Raw genomic sequence first — 22507 nt, 5'->3', positions numbered from 1 at the left:
GTACAGGTTGAGGGTCTGTGAGGTATTTAGATGGTACATGTACAAGTTGAGGGCCTCTAACATATTTAGATGGTACATGTACAGGTTGAGGGCCTGTAAGATATTGAGATGGAACATGTACAGGTTGATGACCTGTAAGATATTGAGATGGTACATGTACAGGTTGAGGGTCTGTAAGATATTTAGAAGTACATCTTGAGGGTCTGTAAGATATTAAGATGGTACATGTACAGGATGAGGGTCTGTCATATATTAGATGGTACATTTACACGTACAGGTTGAGGGCCTTTGAGGTATTTAGATGGTGCATGTATAAGTTGAGGGCCTCTAAGATATTTAGATGGTACATGTACAGGATGAGGGTCGGTAAGATATTTAGATGGTACATGTACATGTACAGGTTGAGGGTCTGTAAGATATTAAGATGGTACATGTACAAGTTGAGGGCCTCTAATATATTTAGATGGTACATGTACAGGTTGAGGGCCTGCAAGATATTTAGATGGTACATGACCAGGTTGAGGGCCTGTAAGGTATTTAGATGGTACATATACAGGTTAAGGGCCTGTAAGATATTTAGATGGTACATGACCAGGTTGAGGGCCTGTAAGGTATTTAGATGGTACATGTACAGGGCCTGTAAGATATTTAGATGGTACATGTACAGGGTCTGTAAGATATTTAGATGGTACATGTACAGGTTGAGGGCCTGTAAGATATTTAGATGGTACATGACCAGGTTGAGGGCCTGTAAGGTATTTAGATGGTACATGTACAGGTTGAGGGCCTGTAAGATATTTAGATGGTACATGACCAGGTTGAGGGCATGTAAGGTATTTAGATGGTACATGTACAGGGTCTGTAAGATATTTAGATGGTACATGTACAGGGTCTGTAAGATATTTAGATGGTACATGTACAGGTTGTAGGCCTGTGAGGTATTTAGATGGTACATGTACAGGTTGAGGGTCTGTAAGGTATTTAGATGGTACATGTACAGGTTGAGGGCCTGTGAGGTATTTAGATGGTACATGTACAGGTTGAGGGTCTGTGAGGTATTTAGATGGTACATGTACAGGTTGAGGGTCTGTAAGGTATTTAGATGGTACATGTACAGGTTGAGGGCCTGTGAGGTATTTAGATGGTACATGTACAGGTTGAGGGCCGCTAAGATATTTAGATGGTCCATGTACAGGTTGAGGGCCTCTTAGATATTTAAATGGTACATGTTCAGGTTGAGGGCCTGTGAGGTATTTAGATGGTACATGTACATGTTGAGGGCCTCTAAGATATTTAGATGGTACATGTACAGGTTGAGGGCGTCTAAGATATTTAGATGGTACATGTACAGGTTGAGGGTTTGCAAGACATTTAGATGGTACATGTACAGGTTGAGGGTCTGTAAGATATTTAGATGGTACATGTACAGGTTGAGGGCCTGTGAGGTATTTAGATGGTACATGTACAGGTTGAGGGCCTCTAAGATATTTAAGAAATTTAGACGGTATAAGTTGAAGGTCTAAGATTTTTATTCGCTATAGGTTGACGGCCGATATGTTATTTTTATCGTACATTTTACGGACCTGTATGATACATAGATAGTACATGTGAAGGCTTTTATACTATTCAATCTATTTTTATTTATACACGTATGGTGTAGAATCTGTATAATATAAGTTATTAGTCTTTTTCAGTAGCATACTGGCCCATACTCAATTTATTCGATCATCCTACCGTACTCGCCTAGAACCGAACCGTAAACAATATCGTGTCATATTGGGCATGAACTCAAGATGAAGATTCAAATGTATCTTGTCAATATAATTGGCATAAGGAAATTGAGATTTCCCGCCGATACGTGACAAATCCCCAAATCAACACACCGTAGGCTAGCAGGCAACAATTCCTGCTTCTGTTTCGATTTTTACAGGGTGTTGTTCCTCCGTAGGGGAAACAAGGACCAAGTTTGGCAGCCTTTGGAGCGCGAGGAGCAGATATTGGTTTTTATGTGTTTGGCTACATTAGGGCTGTCAATATTCCTATACGTCAGCTCTGCCGAGATGCAATATGTCCCGGCTTTTCGGAGAGGCCAATTATGTAACCACTGGTGACAAAGATTTATTCGAACAGCTTTTCATTACGATACTCAATAAAGTGTACAGAGCGACATGCATTGGTATTGATTAGATTGATAACGCGTATTGTCCCGGGGGAGGATGGAGGCACAGTAAAAGAGATGTCCCGGGGAGGGGGTAACCGTGGAACCGCGCCTAAACGAATCCTTTGGGTTTAAAACAGTGACTAAACAACCCTAAACCTAAGTTCCCCTACAATAAAAATGTCCTCCCAATTCGTTGTAATGTCGACCCACTCTTCTGTACAAATAAAGATATCGATGTTTTCGACATGGAAGTAATTTGTTAAAATCTTTAAGTTTGATTAGTTTCGATTTGTGAAAATAAAGAATTCTGCGTGTTTGGTTACCATGCAACAAAGGGTGAGAGACGTGAACCGACATCTGGTGACATACCTCCTAGCTAAGGGAGATAATCGGTGACATACTTCCTAGCTAAGGGAGATAATCGGTGACATACTTCTAAACAAGGATGGATCATTGGTGACGTACCCTATGTACTGTATATACTACTCACTTTCTAATAAAACAGGATGTGTATCAATCCAAATTAAATTTTGGCGTGGGAAGAAAAAAGACATTTTGGAGAGTAATTGCTTTGTGTATTCCAATATGCTCTCGACTATCCCTCGCTTAGGAATAGTTTGTCTGAAAAGCAAGTCCGACATTTATTCAACGCACGGGGCGTCACGTGCTTTAAGTGTTGTTAAACGTGACAGTCACTGCAATCCTTCAAAAGAAAAATGCTACAATGAAATGTCATGTGCACTTCACATACTATACGTGAAACAATTGAAACAAAATAAAATTCCATGTAATCATTCGATCAAAAAATCTGTAGTAAATTCATTGCCAATATAAGTCATTATATAAACATTAACCGTGAATCTAGTATGTCTCTGTATCAAATAGCTAAAACAAGCACTCGATGTGAAATCATGAAAAGTGTGTTCATGGTGAAATATATGACATGACATTGCTTAAACATGTAAAGGAAAATAAAGAAATATTAAACACATTATATACATGTAAGTACGTCATATAAACACATGTACTTTATAAATGCACGCACATTCACAGTAGGTCCAGAGATGGTCAGTGTTGACCATTATCATTGTATAACGAGTATTCTCCATAACGGCTTTAGATTCCATTAATAACACGGATACGATATTTTTCTGTCAATTGGAGAAACCATGATCCAGCTGGTTTTTTTAGGTGATTAGCTTAATAATTGTTTAACGACATTTTCAACATCTAATAAATCCGTCTATGAACTTGTAAAACTTGTAATTTTGGATATAACTTACATTGGTAATATCTTAACTGTCTGTAAAATTTAAAATCAAGTGATGCTTTTTTTTTTTAAAGATACAAGAAAAACAAAAATTACACTATCTACTTAACTAATCACCTTTTGAACAACCATGCCAAAATATTACACTCGAAAAATGGATGCTGATGATTTATATATAATGTTATAAGGTTATGACAATCAAAATCATCACTTTTTAGATCTCTTCGATATATGTAACACATTATTAACATTTACATTTCTTTTTCATTATAATCAATGACACGAGCTGATGAAAAGTAAATAAAATGATCATACAGTACATTAACGAACGGACATAAATAAGAAAGAAAAAGTCCAAACTTCCAGTACATGCGTACTTACTTGTTAAAGAGGACAATGTCGGGCGTCCATATTTTGGGGGAAGGTACCTCCAGTTTGGTGATGTTGGCATATTCGGCCGGGTTCCAAACCAAGCTGGCGTCAAACCACCACTTTCAGAAACAAATAATTAAACCAAGTCAGTTTGTAAAACACGAGCTTCCCAGTGTTAGTACAGACCTGTTCCACGCCCCATGCGCATGCTCGTCTAATGCAGGAAGTGAGAAGACCAGGAGAGGACAGAGTGCGCAGTAGAATACGTACGGTAACCTGGCCTCGCTGCTTCCGTTCCGTACCGTTCTATGTTAGTTTATTATTCTTAGATAACAGAAACCAAAGGCCCACACAAAAAACAAAGCGTTGACGGGATATGTTATGAGTGATGGTTTACCCTTGGTGTCTTACCTTTATAACAGGGCTAACGACTCAACAGGCACCGGACCAAGCCATGGCCTGGCACAGTTCAAAAGGATCGACATCACGCTACTGTTTGTATTTTCAAAATGTCATGAATGTTCAATCTAAATTGAAATTTACATACAAAAATACGTAGAATAAAAAAAGGAAAATCGTTAGTTATGTCCTCTTTGGATTTTCTTCATTACCTGACTCCTGGATGGTCCCGATGTCGTCAGTACCCACGACATATATATCCTCCAATACCCGCGGACTATTATTGTGGTTTGGCGACTGACATGCTTTACAGATTTTGTTCCATTACAGCATGGTCATATTGCATTGTTTTGCTTGAAAACATACACATGTTTAACGGATTTACTTTGTACATTTGCAGAACAGAAAGAGTTTGTCATGTAAAGGCGTATTTAGTCTGATCACGATAATGTGTCCGTGCGACATATTGGAGAACTAGCATGCTGACCACTACATTGACCAGTACCAACCTCTACCTACTTATTGTAAAGTACGATGTCCGGTAGCCATATTTGTTTTGAGGGGACGTAGAGTCGGTCCACCCCTCCATACTCTGCCTTCTGCCAGCTCAATTTGTAGTCATACCATTCCTGGTTAGTAGGGTGAGAGAGAGGACAAAGCGGGTTAGGTAAGCCGTGACGTCATTGTGTCTGTCCCCCACACAGAAAGGCAGAAACACGGGATCGTTTTAGGAATTAAGTTACCCATCACCTTGCAGGCTACAGTATAACCTCTTTAGAATGGACATCGTTTTGCAGAAACTTTTATTTTTGGATTAGAACACCTGACTTTCTTCTTATGGATAATACAATTTGCATAAATAAGTGTGTGTAAAGAGCGATATTTGTCTTAATAAAGAGGTCTGTTCCAATATCACAATGACCACATTTCATCAAGATTCTGTCGACGGGACAAATTCAGTTCACTCCTGTACATAAAGAAAGAACAAATCCGAAATTGTTTACCCCCTTCATCGCCTTTCGTCATAATGTGACGTCATCGAGTACCACCGACACACCGGTAGCACGTACGTGGTTTAATGTTTTTCAAGTAAAATTCCTCATTAGTCGAACTATGTGGATTGGCTGTGTCCTGATCAGAAGCAAAAACAATTATTGATTTTAAATCGCAGTGATCTTTATATCAAAGCGAACTTTTGGACATGAACACACTTTTGTACGGAATGATGGTCGTCTTGGGTGAAAAGTCGCCATTGTAAACTAAGCATGAATGGCCTGGGAATTGGTAGGAAAACTGCCAAATCAAGAGATGTGTGGTAAACAACAATAAGGGCCGGACAAAGTGACGTCACACCAAAGCAGTAAAGCAATACATTGTATAGCCAAAACCTGTAAGTTAGAATAGTTTGTATTGTATGGCTTGCCCACGTGCGATATCTTATTCTAACGGTCAGCTCGAAAACGAGGGTATATGTGCATACACTTATATATACAGTAAAACCTCGATGTTTCGCCCCTCAATCGATTTAACACCTCGCTTACTGTCAACACATTTCATGGTCCTCTTTTCCTTTTCAAATAGTTAGTTTTTACTACTATTTCAATTTTGCTTCTTTATGACGTCAACATTTCGCTAGATAAACTCTGGCAGTATAACAAGGTCCCACTATATATTTAATAATACATTATATTATATATCTTTTGCAAGAATATATGTTCAACGTTAAGCACTGTGTGCATATACTATATATATATGGCAATTACTTATTAGGCAGCTAGATATAGAAATTTCCACATTCAGTGGCGGTTCTGACAACCTGTGTATAGTGACAACTCCTCGATACCAATGATTTCAAACAAGTCTGTTATAATAAACATGTCTCTGTTTTCTCCCAAGCGAAGACTGCTAGAAGCTTTAATTTGCAAGAGTTGTTACGTGCGTTATTCCGTCTTTGCGTATTGCAGAGATATCTTCTCTTGAGAGCAGGTATTGATTGTTACGTCATTTGTTTGTGAGAGTAACGTCATCAATTTTTGAGAAAACGACGTAATTGTCTCACACGAACCAATGACATAACAATCAATACCTGCTCTCAAGAGTAGGTAACTCTGCAATACGCAAAGACGGAATATGTATACATAGGTTTTTCTAGATTAAATATACACTTCTAATAAGCAACTAGATACAGTCCCTATAAATTGAATATAGTCCCTATAAAACAAATATACACTTACAGTAACTAATAAGATATATGTTCCGTCTTTGCGTATTGCAGAGTTATCTTCTCTTGTGAAAAGGTATTGATTGTTACGTCATTGGTTTGTTTGAGAAAATTATCAAAAAATGATGACGTTACTCTCACAAACAAACGACGTAACAATCAATACCTGCTAACAAGAGAAGATATCTCTGAAATACGCAAAGACGGATTAGTCCCTGTAAATTAAATTTAACATTCCTGTAAGAACCCATGTATTCTAACTAAATGTAACCATACATTAGCAAGTATCCAGATATTGTCACGATAAAATAAATATATACTTTTAGCAACTAACCAGATATGAGTGTCGCTATAAATTAATAAACATGTTAGGTACGTTTGTAGGTAACCAGGTACAGTCACTATAGATTAAATATACACTAGATACTGTCATTATATATGTATTTTAGATATACATGTATGAATTAAATATACAATCTTTGTAAGCAACCAGATTCAGTCGAAATAAATTACACTAGAAATAGTCATTATGAATTTGATATGGCCCCAATGAATTAAGTTTACACTCTTAGTAAATAACCAGCCACATCCATTATAACCTTAATAACTAGATACAGCCCCTTACAAAATAAAATGTATACCACAGGCAGGTAACCAGCGTCCAATGACACCGCCCTAGGAGTCATTAAATGGCACGCTCGCTACAATATCACCACACACCAACATGCACAGATAATAAACCATATGTTTATGTAACCGGTCTCACAGACCTACACATGTACACGTAATTAACCCGTATAATTCCCCACAAAACACGGTTAAAGTGTACAATTTGCGTTCTTACACGGCCATATATCCAGCAGGCCAGCCATCCAATATATTATGTACACGTGCACTTAATATGGCATCTCTCCAACACGTGCGGTATTTCAGCTCGATATACGAGAACAGAATTGTCCATCGTTTAATTCTACTTCCGTTTTATTATAAGTCTGGACAGGTGTTTTAGTCTGATCTGTTTCTGTATATTTGACTTGGATTCCACTATAAGTTACACTACTGTAAATGTCTGGTTACGAAGTGACATACGTTTAACAAAATTTACATCAGACTTCTTATTGATACCAATGGCTTTTAGGTATATTTGTGTTTGTTTAAACAATCATTTTTTTTACACTAAGACATGTTTAAAAAAATAGGCATGTTAAGTTTGAATTAAAAAGTCAATATTAATTGCATTTTTATATAAATATTACTTTCTACAAGATTTGACGCGGTAATGAAACCATTGTCCTTTATCGCAGATTCAAACAGTCTTCCTGAAAATAAATTGTTTTTTCTTTATCAAACGTTTTCCTTTTTCCGAACGGGTGGGCAACTCTCGGAACATACTACTGTTGACCTTCTGATACATGTACCACTGCTAAACAGCAACTGACGCACTTTAAAAAACGTATGACTATATTTTTGGGATACATTTACATGTATAATCGAGTTGTTGAAATACAGATTAGACGAATATAAATGAAAAAGAACAAAACAAAAAGCAATTCTAATGAAATTAGATAATTAGATATTAACTTCTGAAACTGTTCCAGGATTTTCGGCTTTAAAACAATGCCAATATTGCCATAACTATTTAAAAGTTATTCCAATTATTACTTTACATAAAATCCCGAAAAAAGGTGTTAATAATCGAATAAAGACAGAACTGTAAAGAAAGTCCGAAAGTTCCCTTCGGATGTGAAGAAACGTGTCTAATAAGGACAAGAGGCCCTATGGGCCTGAATCGCTCAGCTGGTATTAATCTCACACTTATAATCTTAAAAGTGGACTAATATACAGCTACAGGCAAAACATCTGTGTTCGATCCATTTGAATCTATTAAAGGTTTTAAACATATTTGACCCCTGTGACCTTGAACATAGATGAAGGTAATTCATTTGAACAAACTTTGTAGCCCTTCATCCCAGCATGTTACTGGCCAAATATCATTAGCCTTTGCCTCTTAGATTTACACATATTTGACCCCTGTGACATTGAAAATGGGCGAAGGTCGTTTGTTTGAACAAACTTGGTAGCCCTTCATCTGAGCATGATACTAGTCAAATATCATTGTTCTAGGCCTCTTGGGTATTCAGGAGAAGTTGTGCAAAGATTTTAAACATATTTGACCCCTGTGGCCTTGAAAATAGATGAAGGTCATTTGTTTGGTCAAACTTGGTAGCCCTTCATCCCAGCATGTTACTGGCAAAATATCATCATCCAAGGCCTTTTGGTTATTGAGAAGAAGTTTTTAAAAGATGTTTACATATTTGACCCCTGTGGCCTAGAACATAGATGAAGGTCATTCATTTGAACAAACTTGGTAGCCCTTCATCCCAGCATGTTATTGGCAAAATAGCATTATCCTATGCCTCTTAGGTATTCAGAAGAGGAGTTGTTTAAAGATCTTACATATATAAAACCCCTGTGATCTTGAAAAAAAAGGACAAGGTCATTGATTTGAACAAACATGGTAGCCCTTCATCCATGCATACTGCAGGCCCAATATCAGTATTTTGGGCATTTTGGTTACTGAGAAGAAGTCGTTTGAATATTTTAACACATTTGACCCCTGTGACCTTCAAAGCAGGTCAAGGTCATTCATTGGAACAAACTTGCTAGCCCTTCAGCCCAGCATGCTACAGGCCCAATAGCAGTACCCTTTGCCTTTTGGTTATTGAGAAGAAGTTGTTTGAAGATGTTTAACACACTTCACCCCTGTGACCTTGAAAGTTTATCAAGGTCATTCATTTGAACAAACTTGGTAGCCCTTCATCCCAGCAAATTACTGACCAAATATCATTATCCAAGGCCTCTTGGTTATTCCGAAGAAGTTGTTAAAGGTTTTAAACATATTTGACCCCTGTGACATTGAATATAAGTAAAGGTCATTTGTTTGAACAAACTTGGTAGCCCTTTATCGCAGCATGTTACTGGTCAAATATCATTATCCTAGGCTTCTTGGTTATTCAGAAGAAGTTGTTTAAAGGTTTTAAACATATTTGACCTCTGTGACCTTGAATATAGGTCAAGGTAATTCATTTGAACAAACTTTGTAGCCCTCTGTTACAGCATGCTACTGGTCAAATAGCATCATCCTAAACCTTTTCATTATTGAGAAAAAGTTGTTTAAAAGGCTTTAAACATATTTGACCCTTAAGACCTTGAATATAGGTAAAGGTCATTCATTTTTAAAAAAACTTAGTAGTCCTTTATCATAGCATGTTACTGGCCAAATATCATTATCATAGGCCTCTAAGTTATTCAGAAGAAGTTGTTTAAAGTTTTTAACCTATTTGACCTCTGTGACCTTGAACATAGGTAAAGGTCATTTATTTGAACAAACTTGGTAGCCCTTCATCCCACTTTGCTTCTGGCCAAATATCATCACCCTAGGCCTTTCAGTTATTAAGAAGAAGTCGTTTAAAGTAAAATATTGACGCCGGATGGACGGACGGACGACGGACGACGCACAACGGCATAATCTCACTTGGCACTTTGTGCAAGGTGAGCTAAAAAACGGTTATCCGGAATACTTTGTCAGATACAAAGTTCGTTGAAATATCGCTTTCTTCAATATTACATCATATGTTGAAAAAATATGTCTGAAACAATTTGTTTGGGAATCAATAAAAGTGTTTCTTGCACTTGGTTATTATACGCCGTACGTTAGCTTTTCTCAAACCGACAAATCGCGTGCTGTTGCGTTATTATAGCTCAAAATGCACGTGCAGTGAGGTCGTACATCGCGTGTTGGTTACATATCCCGGCATATGTCACCCACCGTTAATAATTCGGCGGTAAGAAGACTTGAGGATCCTGATTACATGTTTCAGTACAGAACAATAATGATGAGCCCTCCGATCCTGTGCCACGTTCTCCTCTTACATAAAGTCCGTGTAACGCGCGGTTACACGATACCGTCATTTAGATTTCAAACGGAACGTTTTCAAATACGGAATGAACTAATTAAGCTTGAAAAATATGTATTTTAGCGAGGCAGATACACATCAATACTTCTAACTAAAAAGCGGTTACAATAACACACAGCAGCAATGACACACGGCTACAAATGTACATCTGCCAAGCTCCGACATCACATTCAGAGACGTTCGGCATGTATCGTAGACCCATCTCCACATGGGCGTTTTATTAAAAGTGACAACTTCCGAGAGTATCTATCATTCATATCAGTAAATGAATGGAACGACTTGGCTTTACATACATGATGTACAGGCACATAACTATTTATGGAGGTTTCAGCATGGTTGACAATTATGTCATTCGTTATTTACGTCCAAAAGTCATAATGTTTTCAGTTTCGTGTCCGAACGAGAAATTGGTTTGTCCTTAGTTCCATTTCATTTACAGACCGACCTTGTAAAACGTCAAAGATCGAATAGTTTACCATGAACGTTTACTCAAACGCCGTATTTTGTTTAGCCAGTGTTGATGACAGGTCGGCTACAAACGTTCGACTGATCGGTACAAACATCGATAGCCAGCTGCTCTCTCTCATACTCATCCTCACTGCTGTAGCGGAATCCATCTAGTGAGTGTATAGTTAGAGATACGGCGACGGGGAATCCGGGCTTAGTACAATTGCTTTGGTCAAACTGAGCAAAAATAAATCAATCTGAATTAGAGAGCGAATCATCTATCATTGACCAGGGTATCGTTATAACGGCGTCCGTAAACCAGGCGATTCTGTACTTTAAATGTGATTTAACACATGTCTGCTGATCCTATCGACGATATAAAGCATTTATGACTTATATTACGAATAAAATAGTGCCGATAGGGAACACTACCTCCATCAGATGCGCTAACGTTGTGAGGCTCCCGTCTCTCGAATGGCAACGGATTCCCTACTCCGAGCGATGGGCAAACGTATAGGCCAGGCAACACACAAACTCGATAGGTCTTGGTGAATGTGTGTTTTAAATCAAACGTTATCGTGTTGAATCTACTACGTGTTATCTCAATAACTCATCTAAATGTTTGAAATAGTGTGTAGTTACAACCGACAGTTATAGCCTTTTCTGTTCATAATGTCAATTATTCTAACATATATACAAAAAAGCGCAAGTTCTCGTGCTTCGTATTGAATGCAGTTATTATGAACGATAACATTTCGTCCTCCTTATTTGAAGATTGATTTCAAGAGAAAATCACTCTTGTGATGTGATGCCTTACCTGACGAAGCCAGACGTTTGTAGTCATAATTTGGTTTTTCTCGTCCTGCAAAACAATAAAAACACTATTATAACATGTTGAACATAATATTTCAATATATCCACGAATACTACGCGAACATGTAGTCTTGCTAATATATTTTAGTCCGTGTAATAAAGTAGTCCTGCCAATGACGTCTGATGAAAAATATGTGGGATATTTTATCACACACCTACATTTGTTTTTTAGATGAGTATTATATTGTATTATAGTTTATATATATATTTTTTTTATTTGTTAATATACAAAATTCTAATTTGAACGACCTTCACCAAAACAATTATCTCTTGAAAATGACGCATGGTGTCGGAATCGGTTGAGGCGTCACTCTAAACCTTCTATATCACTTTGCAACTTTCAAGCAGGAGTAAATATTCCTTTATTCAAACTTATTCAGATATTGACCTCGCAATCTGTGACGTAATAATCCTGCAAGGTAATTTTGGAAGCAAGAACCACGTTTTCGCGCCAAATTCATCAAACGCTGTTTACAATGACTTGTGGTTATAAGGTCTCAGCAATCATCTGCTTTTGTCTTATGTAAGAAGCATGTAATCTTTTTTGGCACCGTGGTATAATAAATTTCCCGATCCCGGTGATTAATTGCAGATTAAAGCATTCGGCAAAGCCCCGAGCTTAAAATCAACAATTCTTCATCTCGAATTTGCAAAAAAATAAAATAAAATATAATACAAAAATAATATTTGATTCAGAGACTAAAACGTACATGTACTAATCTGAGATTTCCTCTCTGAGCAACAGTATGACGTAATAAAATAGAGTGCACACACATGTTCTGTGATTTCAAAATGATGCTCCAAATGGAAGTACATACTACAAATTAATATCCTGTAGCTACAAACTTGTGCTCCGAGATAATACGTATTACTATAATGTTACCACAAATTAATATCCTGTAGCTACAAACTGGTGCTCCGAGATAATACGTATTACTATAATGATACCACAAATTAATATCCTGTAGCTACAAATTTGTGCTCCGAGATAATACGTATTACTATAATGTTACCACAAATTAATGTCCTGTAGCTACAAACTGGTGCTCCCAGATAATACGTATTACCATAATGTTACCACAAATTAATATCCTGTAGCTACAAACTGGTGCTCCGAGATAATACGTATTACCATAATGTTACCACAAAATAATATCCTGTAGCTACAAACTGGTGCTCCGAGATAATACGTATTATTATAATGTTACCACAAATTAATGTCCTGTAGCTACAAACTGGTGCTCCGAGATAATTCGTATTACTATAATGTTACCACAAATTAATATCCTGTAGCTACAAACTTGTGCTCCGAGATAATACGTATTATTATAATGTTACCACAAATTAATGTCCTGTAGCTACAAACTGGTGCTCCGAGATAATACGTATTATTATAATGTTACCACAAATTAATGTCCTGTAGCTACAAACTGGTGCTCCGAGATAATACGTATTACCATAATGTTACCACAAATTAATATCCTGTAGCTACAAACAGGTGCTCCGAGATAATACGTATTACGATAATGTTACCACAAATTAATATCCTGTAGCTACAAACTGGTGCTCCGAGATAATTTGTATTGCTATAATGTTACCCCATATTAATATCCTGTAGCTACAAACTGGTGCTCCGAGATAATTCGTATTACTATACTGTTACCCCACATTAATATCCTGTAGCTACAAACTGGTGCTACGAGATAATTCGTATTACTATAATGTTACCACAAATTAAAATCCTGTAGCTACAAACTGGTGCTCCGAGATAATACGTATTACTATAATGATACCACAAATTAATATCCTGTAGCTACAAGCTGGTGCTCCGAGATAATACGTATTATTATAATGTTACCACAAATAAATATCCCAACACTTCCAAGCATTGCTCGGTAACTAACAATTAATACGACGAATAAATATTCTGTAGCTGCAAGACTACTAATAAATAGTTTGTGACTACCAATTGAAGCGCTCAGACATTACATTGTACCAATTAATATCCTTGTAACTACAAATTGGTTCTGTGAGAGTAAGCAGTACCTTTCTGTAGTTTTGAATTAATTCTATGAGACACAATCCTTGTGTGACTTTGTTCCTTAAATGTAGTTTGACCGTGAAACCTTGAAGTGATCATTAAGTGACCTTGATTTTTAATGATGATGGTGATGGTGACCAGCGACGGGTCGGGTGTATTTGGGCGGGAGTGACCGTCGTATCCAGCACCTACACAAGACACTAAGGGACAGACAACATCAATGTAATGACCGGCACCAAATCCGGTAATGAGCAACACGATCCTATTCGGAATTCAAAGTCTGAGACCCAACCAATGAACCTTTCCTTGGATCATGGAATGAGTCAGTAAAACTCATTCCCGGGATTTCCAAAGATCGAAATCATTAATTCTAACAGTCGCAATCAAGGAGAGTGTAATACAGCTTGGATATTGCCCGTCCGTCTATAGCCAACATCAACCCGTGTATACAGCACACTTAAGCAGACCCTTGCTTCCAAATGAGAAGACTTGCCGACCATACAAAGGCATATGATATTGTTATAAAACACTCGAACTGCGACCCAGGACTAATGAAACTAGTTCCTTACTGATCCCGTCCATGTTTACATGAAGGAAAAGCACAATCATGGTCGTTTTTATGGAAATTTGATCAAAGCAATTCCGGTTAGGATGATAGACCAAATGTCAGCGACACGAGTGGCAATGAGCCCGGCCGCCAACCATATCCAAAAACTCCGTAACGTTTTGACCGTGACCCTGACGTTTACCATAATACAATTGGAAACAGTAAAGCCACAGGATTGAATAAGAATTCGACAATAAAGCTTCTTAAAGTTTCTAAATTATATTCGCGTATCTACAAACGTAGGTCTCTACCAGCTGAGTATATATCTGCCTAAATCCCAGTCTCTTGGCATCGCAGGGAAAACTTCCGCCCTGGATCGGAGGAACGACCTTGGGGAAGGTTCGTTTGCTCTGTCCTTGCTTGGTAGTAATTACGTTGTTTACATCAGTTTTCTCTTCCTGTGCAAGCAGCGTAAGTTTGGTCGACCATATGTGAACCAATCGTCCTCCGCTCTAACGATGTAGCTATATCATACAAAGTATCCAATCATTGCTCGGACGCAAATGTCCGACACAATTAAATCAAGCTCAGTGGAACCTCAAATCAAGATGTGCGCATGACTTACGTATTGTCAAAGCACAACTACTTAAATCAAGCGCCTAAATGATATGGATTTATAAATGCGGCAAAATGTGACAGGTACATGTAAGCGGCTATAAGGACCGAAATCGTTCCGTTTTAACATGGCCAATGGGAAATATTGTAACTTGATACTATACATGTTTAACTGTCTGTTCCCTCCGATAAGAGTAGACCGGCAGACACAGGTTGCTGTTCATTAACCCCCGGGGTCTGCCCAGTCGATACGACTGCGCCATGACCATACCCCGGACCGGCACTGATTTAGGTGATGCTAGTTGAAGTCAGATATATGTTTTTCCCAATCAATGCCCGCTAGACGCTTTACAGATTGATTGCTATACCGCCGTCATATCGTGGCGGGACCGTGCCGGACGTCCGTAACGAGACGATTTGAAGGTAGTTTTTACACTGACAGAACAAATAAGGACGCCTTTTCTATATATATTCCGTACGAACATGTATATCCAACACTGGAGATCCAAGGCTACTTAATTCAAACAAAATATGAATAAATAATTATCAAGGATTCCTTTTATTTTCCCGAAATTTTCTTCTAAATAATGAATTTTCACCTGTACATCGCTAGATCGGCGCCTTAAAGTATGCCTCAAAATACCAAAATGACGTCACCAAGACAACGGGCGTCCTATTAAGTTACTGTACTATGGAAAACTCAAAAGAGTTCCTTTGAACGTATACATAATGTAACGTTTGGCGTGGTGTGGCGAGACAATCGGATTTTACGTATGCGGTCTGCGATCTACAAAGGCCATTTTTGGGGGAACGAATGACGTACCCGATCGCATATTATCACCGATCGTTTTCTTATGTCTGACAGTTAACTAGATCATTCGATTCGAAATGTCAAATAGTGCTGACTCGGTAAACGTTGTCCATGTGCCTTAAAATTCTATGAGACAAGTCGTCCATCTAACCAATGGAGATGCAATAGTTGGTCCCTTATCCACCCGAGATTTCACACCCTCCGTGTCATCCAGATCGTACAGCACGTGTTATCCTATCAAATACCAACGTAAACGGTGCTCTAGTCTCGCTTCCGCGACTTGTTACATTTTTTTTATTAACCTTATGGCTAATTATATGTGTCTGTGACGTCATCATCGCCTATCCAGACGTACAATTACCGGGAAGTTCGCATGGGTACAGGACATCCGCCTGGAGAACAGGACCACGTGTTGTGAAAAGACGTTACCAAAGGCACGTGCAACTATTCATCTCAGTTAAAGCGAGGGAAACAAATGGATGCGACAAATGGCCTCCACTTAGACAGCGACCAAAATTATTTATCGGCTATATCGCTTTCATACATCTTCTCCCGTATTTTGAACACGTAAACACAGTTTCTTTAAACCCACTAGTTTATAATCATATATGTTATCAAAATGGTTGTTTTTACAATTTATCGTCGAAATGTAATTTACGGAAACGTTACATTTTCAAAATGAATAAAAAATTAACATTGTTACAAATAACAGCGTTAAGAGATGGAAATAAACTACATTAAGATGGCCCCTTTTGTAAGTATTGCCTACATTGTGACAACTGAAATTTCTGACAAAATGATTCTGACCATGATAAAATAAACCTGGGTAGGAATATTTATATTCACAAGTAACAATATTAAATCTTTCATGCATAGTGGGTAATAAGATGCTGTTAAATTGACGAAAGGAGAAATGGAGCTCTTAAAACGAATCACATTTACTGGCATGAAACCTATTTCCCTACAGCAGACGTACATGGACATGCATGCAGCAGAAAAACTAATGGACCATTTCCTTTTATCATCAATAATGTTTTTCAAAAAATTAAATCACGTGATTACAATAAATCAATTGGTTAAAAAGCAAAATAAGTATTCTGTAAATCTATCTTCGATGACTTTGACGTCATGGTAATGACCAAGAGTGTGTGGCATTGTCTTGTTGCACATGCGTGTGAGCGCGCATGAAGAATAACCCATGATCGCTGCCCTAGTACCATTAGTCTCCAAACCTAACGTTTCTTTCTTTTAAAAAAACACCCATGCCGTTACTGTTTACATACAGCTACGGGGTAAAAGATGATGTTTTCGTAATTCGTATTTCATTCATGTTACTCAATGATTTTATACCCTGATTATATACACATATTACACATCAATAACTATATCAGTCGACCGATTCCATAGCATGCATCAGTTATTCGCATTGCATTCTGGGTAATATACGGGTCTCGTGTGTAACGCCTTGACATCGTACACCGGTGGTATTAGTTCCAGGTTACCATGTCGGTTTATTACTCATCAAGGTCACTGACCAGCACGAGTCTACGGTTTTGGTCAATCATTATCAATCGTGTAAAATGTTTGGAGTATGATGGTCAATGGTTGATGAATGTTGACCAATTGTTGGCCCCTGGTTGGTTAGCGGGGATGTCCTGGATCACACATATACGCCTGGTAACGATGATCTTATAGACATGTTTATGGTCTCGTTCATCAAACAATTATTTGTGATCAATGCTTCTCCGATATTCTCCCCTGCCTACTTCATTACAAGCGTCTGTTTGACACCGCTGGCCAATAATCAGATCATGAATTCAATTTGGGTGCTGCTTGATGACACTATCCGTTGATTGTTTCAACGGTTTCAATGAAGACGTCCTGCATTCTGTGTGAATTCCTACGCGTGTGATTTATAGCTCGTACGTGTAATCAACAGCTAGATAGGTAATAGATACTGTTTTATTAACATATGTGATATATCCACCATTACATCATGTGATAGTAACAGTACAGCCTGCTGAATGCGTTCCGAGGCGGTCGTCGTTTGGCTTCAAATTAAGAGTCTACAATATTGATTTGACAGTAATACAATTTATCACAAAATGTCACCGAGAAATCAAACAGTGATGCCTTACACGGATTTTCTTTTCTTTTTATTTCAAGGATACATGTCTAATATTAGCTTTCTCTCAAATATACCACGTAGTCAGGGCTTTCTAGAAAAATACTTGGGTTGTGTCTTTGATCAATCACACCAAAATAGACCCACTATTTCATGACTACCGAATTCATGAAGACATCAAGACTCCCCCTCCTCGTATATTTCGATAAACATGTTTACTTTATTTCCTCTTTGTATATACATCTTATCTAAAATTCTACTTGACCCCATTTGAAGCCCCCATCTCAATTTGTTCTTCCACATTGGTTGGGCGTATTGGAATTACAAGTTTGCTTACAGTTGAATTCTATGTATTTTTTTGGAAAATGTAATGTCTCCAATTTGTAAGTTAGTTTCTTCCTTGAGGCTAGGATAAATTAAAATTAAAATCAGGGAAACGGGCATTTAAAAAAATCGGCGAGGATAGTTTCTGTTCTAATTACAAATAAAAATTACGGTAGACAGGGTACTTATAAAGAAACTTATGCTGAGGAAACACAGCAGGTATTTAAACCTGTTTTATACTCAAATTAAGTACAACTGATTAAATACAGTAACAAGTAGTGCATTCCGGCTACAGAGTCTTGTCGCATTAATTGCATGGCCCTGAATCGGTAGACTTAATAACGAGACAACCGCTCGGCGTGCAGCTCCCCTCGCGGTGAATTCGAAGCTGATCAGCACCGTAAACTCTGGCTTCAATTCGTTTACAATCTGAAGAAACAAATAACACCCAGTTATAATAAACTGGAGCGTTACCATGCGCATACACGTGCTTTGCGTGTAGTTGGACGCGCGAACCGACATGTTTATGGGCGCGTCGTTCCGCTCGTTATTGCGGCAATATCTCTGGAGGCATCGTGGACAATTTTACGCCATTTACAACTGTAACGGTCGCGTAGTCGCTTCGCATTGACAATAAGCGCCAAATCGAATGAGATTCCGAGAGAATTACAAGCTAATTGAACCATGTATGTTGGCCGGCGGTATCCATATACACAATTCAGACAAGCTACAAAAATGATTACAAGGTGCAACCGCGTTTGTTTATCGTAAAACATGAAAACATGTACATGGTAAATTATACTCTTCAATAATGGGATTCGTAATTTGTTTGACAACTTTGACATTGGAAGCCAGTCTAGATACATTGTAAATGCATCGCAGAGTTTTTTCTTTTTATATAAACACGGAATACATTTATTTGGTTTCAAAACAAAAATAACACGTTCTACGTACATAGCATATGTCCAATTTTGTTAGTAAATTAAATAATTACTGTAGAAATCGGTTCTAGCAGCACTTTCTTGGTTATTTATTCGAATACAAAGAAAACCCTCATTTCCTGACTGACAGGTAAATCCGTGTTTTGGCGATTTATTTTTATAAAGAATGACATTTTATAGACATTAAATGTTGGGGAATGTAATTAAGGAATACACGCTTCGATATGTTGATTGCCTCCTCGCGTACGGAGCAATTCTTGATTACGTCCCCTTACATGTAGCACAAATCGAAGTGTGGGCGAGAAAAACAAAAAGAAATTCGTGAAATGCCAGGGGAAATAAAAGTTTTTGCGAAAAGTAAAATTAAGATAAAGTATTTGTTATGAGTAAATCTATCTCTGCGGTAGTTAATTGCTAGATCAGTGTGCTATGGTGGTACGTAATACATTGTATCTGCTAGACTAAGGTCACGAGGAGCAATGGAATATAATGCGTGCGATTTAAAATAAAATTAAAAGTACGGATATGGATTCGAAAGAAAACATAGTTCCAATATTTCAGAACAATACATAAACCAATATATTTTAGTGAAAAAAATATTACATACATTTTGCTTGATAGCAAAAAGTGACTGTATTAAAAAAAAACATCAGCAAATACTTTCGATGGGATTTTTTTTGTTTAGATACAGAGTAGAAAAAAATCAAATGAATTCCAAATTACAAGTATATCACACAAAAGGCATCATCTACCACCCCGTGTTATTGATTAGGAAAGGCGATATTTAAAACTGGGAGCCAAATAAAACCACAGCTACAATGCAAACTGTACTGTTTAGAGAGCGATATTAAGATCAACGAAACTGATATCCATTCTATTAAATTAATAAAATATGATTTTGAAGTAAAAACGATGCATAAGTCTGTATCTGACAGTGTAGCGTTGATCCAATAGGTCTTTATGGCGAACTAATTAGATTACCAGGCGATACCGACTGTTTATGTTCAACTCGTCGAGACGCTTGTTTACCAATTATCTAACGTATATGATAAAACACATTCATGATCTAGACTATGCTATGGAGCCCAAATTCTACTACAGAAAGAGGAAACACTAGACAGAGTAACCCTGTGTACGATAGTGTTCTGTTAACGGGAGTAAAACAACAGTAAAAACTGTGACATTTCAAGGGCGACGGGAAGTCCGTTAGAACCCCAATTTATTTACCTGAAATGGCGACTAGGAGTCTGTTGGGACTCTACTCCAGTGAGGTAACAATCACCAATGTGTGAACCCTCGGTAATCCCGGAGTTACGCTCACTTACGTTCTCGAAGTAAGCGTAATCCCTGGAATTCCGAGGGTGCAATGTGTGACACTAGACTATACATCAACAGGTCCCGTTTTACACTCTTTTTTTTTTATACTTTTTGTGGCAAATTCGATCTAATTTCATGTTTCAAAAATGCACATCAGTTTAAACGTTGAACAATTTTAAAAATGACTGCTAGATAATTTCTAGACCTTAATATTTTGATCAATGATTTAATGAGGAGTATAGGTTTAGTAAAGTTACCTGATACATGACTGTCATCCCGCGGTATCAGCACTGCACTCCATTTAAAAGCAAGAGGCTAAGAGGGCCTGTATCGATCACCTCGATATTTTCTCATTAAGAGCATTACTGCAAACCACATACTGGCTCAACTTCATTACCCCTAGCCTTTTTGTTATTCAGAAGAATTTATACTTTTTAAACACATTTGAACCTTGTAACCTTGAAAGAAGGTCAAAGTCATTCATTTTTTGATTCTTTAAGGCACTCCACCCAAACATGCTACTGGTCAAAAATGGATTACCAGACCCCCCCCCCCCCCACACACACACACACACACACACATATTAAACCAGTATGACCTTGAAAGCAGGTCAAGGTTATTTATTTAGCATTTCATTTTAGGTAAAGCCCAATGATTAATATCGTTAACCTGAGATCTAAGATATTAAGAGGTTCTTTAAAAGTATAATGTATTTAATTTATTTGACCCTTATGACGTTAAAATATGTCAAGGAGTAGGCCATGTACTCCAAGGTCATCTATTGCAAGGCTCTTAAAGCAGTATTCTGCTCGCTTTGTACCATTACCTAGGGCCTCTAAATTATTCTTGAGATGTTTTTCAAAGTTTTTACATATTTGATCCCTGTGACCTTAAACGAAGGTCAATGTCATTAATTTGAGGGCATGTTGTACCGAATGGCCACATTAATAACTTTTGATTGTTCATACTTGTTTAAATGTTTTTACATATTTGACGCATGTGACCTTGCAAGTACGTATGTATGTATGTATTCATAATTCAATTACTGATTTGATAAATGTGTAGGTAGATATGAATATCGTTACACAAATTGAGAATGTTGAAACTATAAGATGAGCCTTGCGTTGACATAGTGCACGAGGAAGACAACTTTGGAATTGTATTTCCTGCACAATCCGTTAAAATACATGCATTCATCTAGTTTGGTCATTATTGGGTACAAGTTGCAAATGGAGTTTCCTTTTTAACAAACTTGTTTTGGTGTTGTTTCTTTGAAAAACAACAAATAATACAAAACCAAACCAATAAGCAGGTAAGTTTTCATATATTTAATTTGCAGAGGGGGATGAGTTTATCGGTAAGTGCAAGAACTCCGTTCAGAAGTCACAACTATACTAGTATATATATAGACGTATTGATTGACTGTACGTGGTGTGGATGATCAATAATTTATATATCAGGTTCGTGTCAATTGTTCAAAAAGTATTATCATGTCAGAATATATAACCGAAATAAATCGACAAAATTAATATCATACATCGGTGAGGTACATACAATGTAACACCACCGCTTGCAATACGTACTCGATGTTACGTTGTGAGCGTGCATCTTCTACGTGTATTTGATTGCATTAATGGAAGCAAGCTCTTGTCATCGTATTGTTTTCGTTGCTTGTTCATGGTTTTGCATCGGAAGACGATGTCTACAGATTATTTGACAAGCAATGACCACTACAAAGTGCTACCTCACCGAAATGTCATAACCTAGACACGATAGCATGACATTGCTCGCGAGTACACTATTCTGAAAATCGGAACACAGGTGTACGGAAGCATATAAGGGTCTCGTTAGATTTGGAAAAAAACTTTGACTTGAGCCTTTTCCATGTCTTAACCGAGGGGTATAAACCAAATAGAGGGGCAAAACCCAGTGCCAATCTTAATAGCATGTATTCGTGTCTTCATGCCTAGCAATTGTAATCAGTATGTATGTTGGTAGGTGGAGATCTCAAATGTTTCCAAGTCATGACATACTTTTCCTAGCGGACCCCTCGGGGGGGTGGGGGG

At 37.6% G+C, this 22507-nt stretch overlaps 1 protein-coding gene across 2 annotated transcripts in view; it reads right to left on the bottom strand.

Moving 5' to 3' along the window:
- Positions 1 to 22507, bottom strand: part of LOC110462156 (acetylcholine receptor subunit alpha-like) — a 44126-nt gene that overhangs the window by 5767 nt on the left and 15852 nt on the right. Inside the window, exons 2-3 of one of the 2 annotated variants that reach the window (XM_021515998.1) lie at positions 11665 to 11709; positions 4722 to 4831 (exon numbers count right to left, since the gene is read on the bottom strand). In XM_021515998.1, the coding sequence (XP_021371673.1) occupies positions 4722 to 4831; positions 11665 to 11709 (155 nt within the window). Of the gene's footprint in view, positions 1 to 3812; positions 3923 to 4721; positions 4832 to 11664; positions 11710 to 22507 lie in introns of both variants that reach the window. The other variant, XM_021515997.1, reaches the window with a different exon arrangement.

This window comes from Mizuhopecten yessoensis, unplaced genomic scaffold, assembly GCF_002113885.1.
Source record: "Mizuhopecten yessoensis strain PY_sf001 unplaced genomic scaffold, ASM211388v2 scaffold10755, whole genome shotgun sequence".
Classification (NCBI taxonomy): domain Eukaryota; kingdom Metazoa; phylum Mollusca; class Bivalvia; order Pectinida; family Pectinidae; genus Mizuhopecten; species Mizuhopecten yessoensis.
This window is presented reverse-complemented; position numbering and strand designations above follow the sequence as displayed.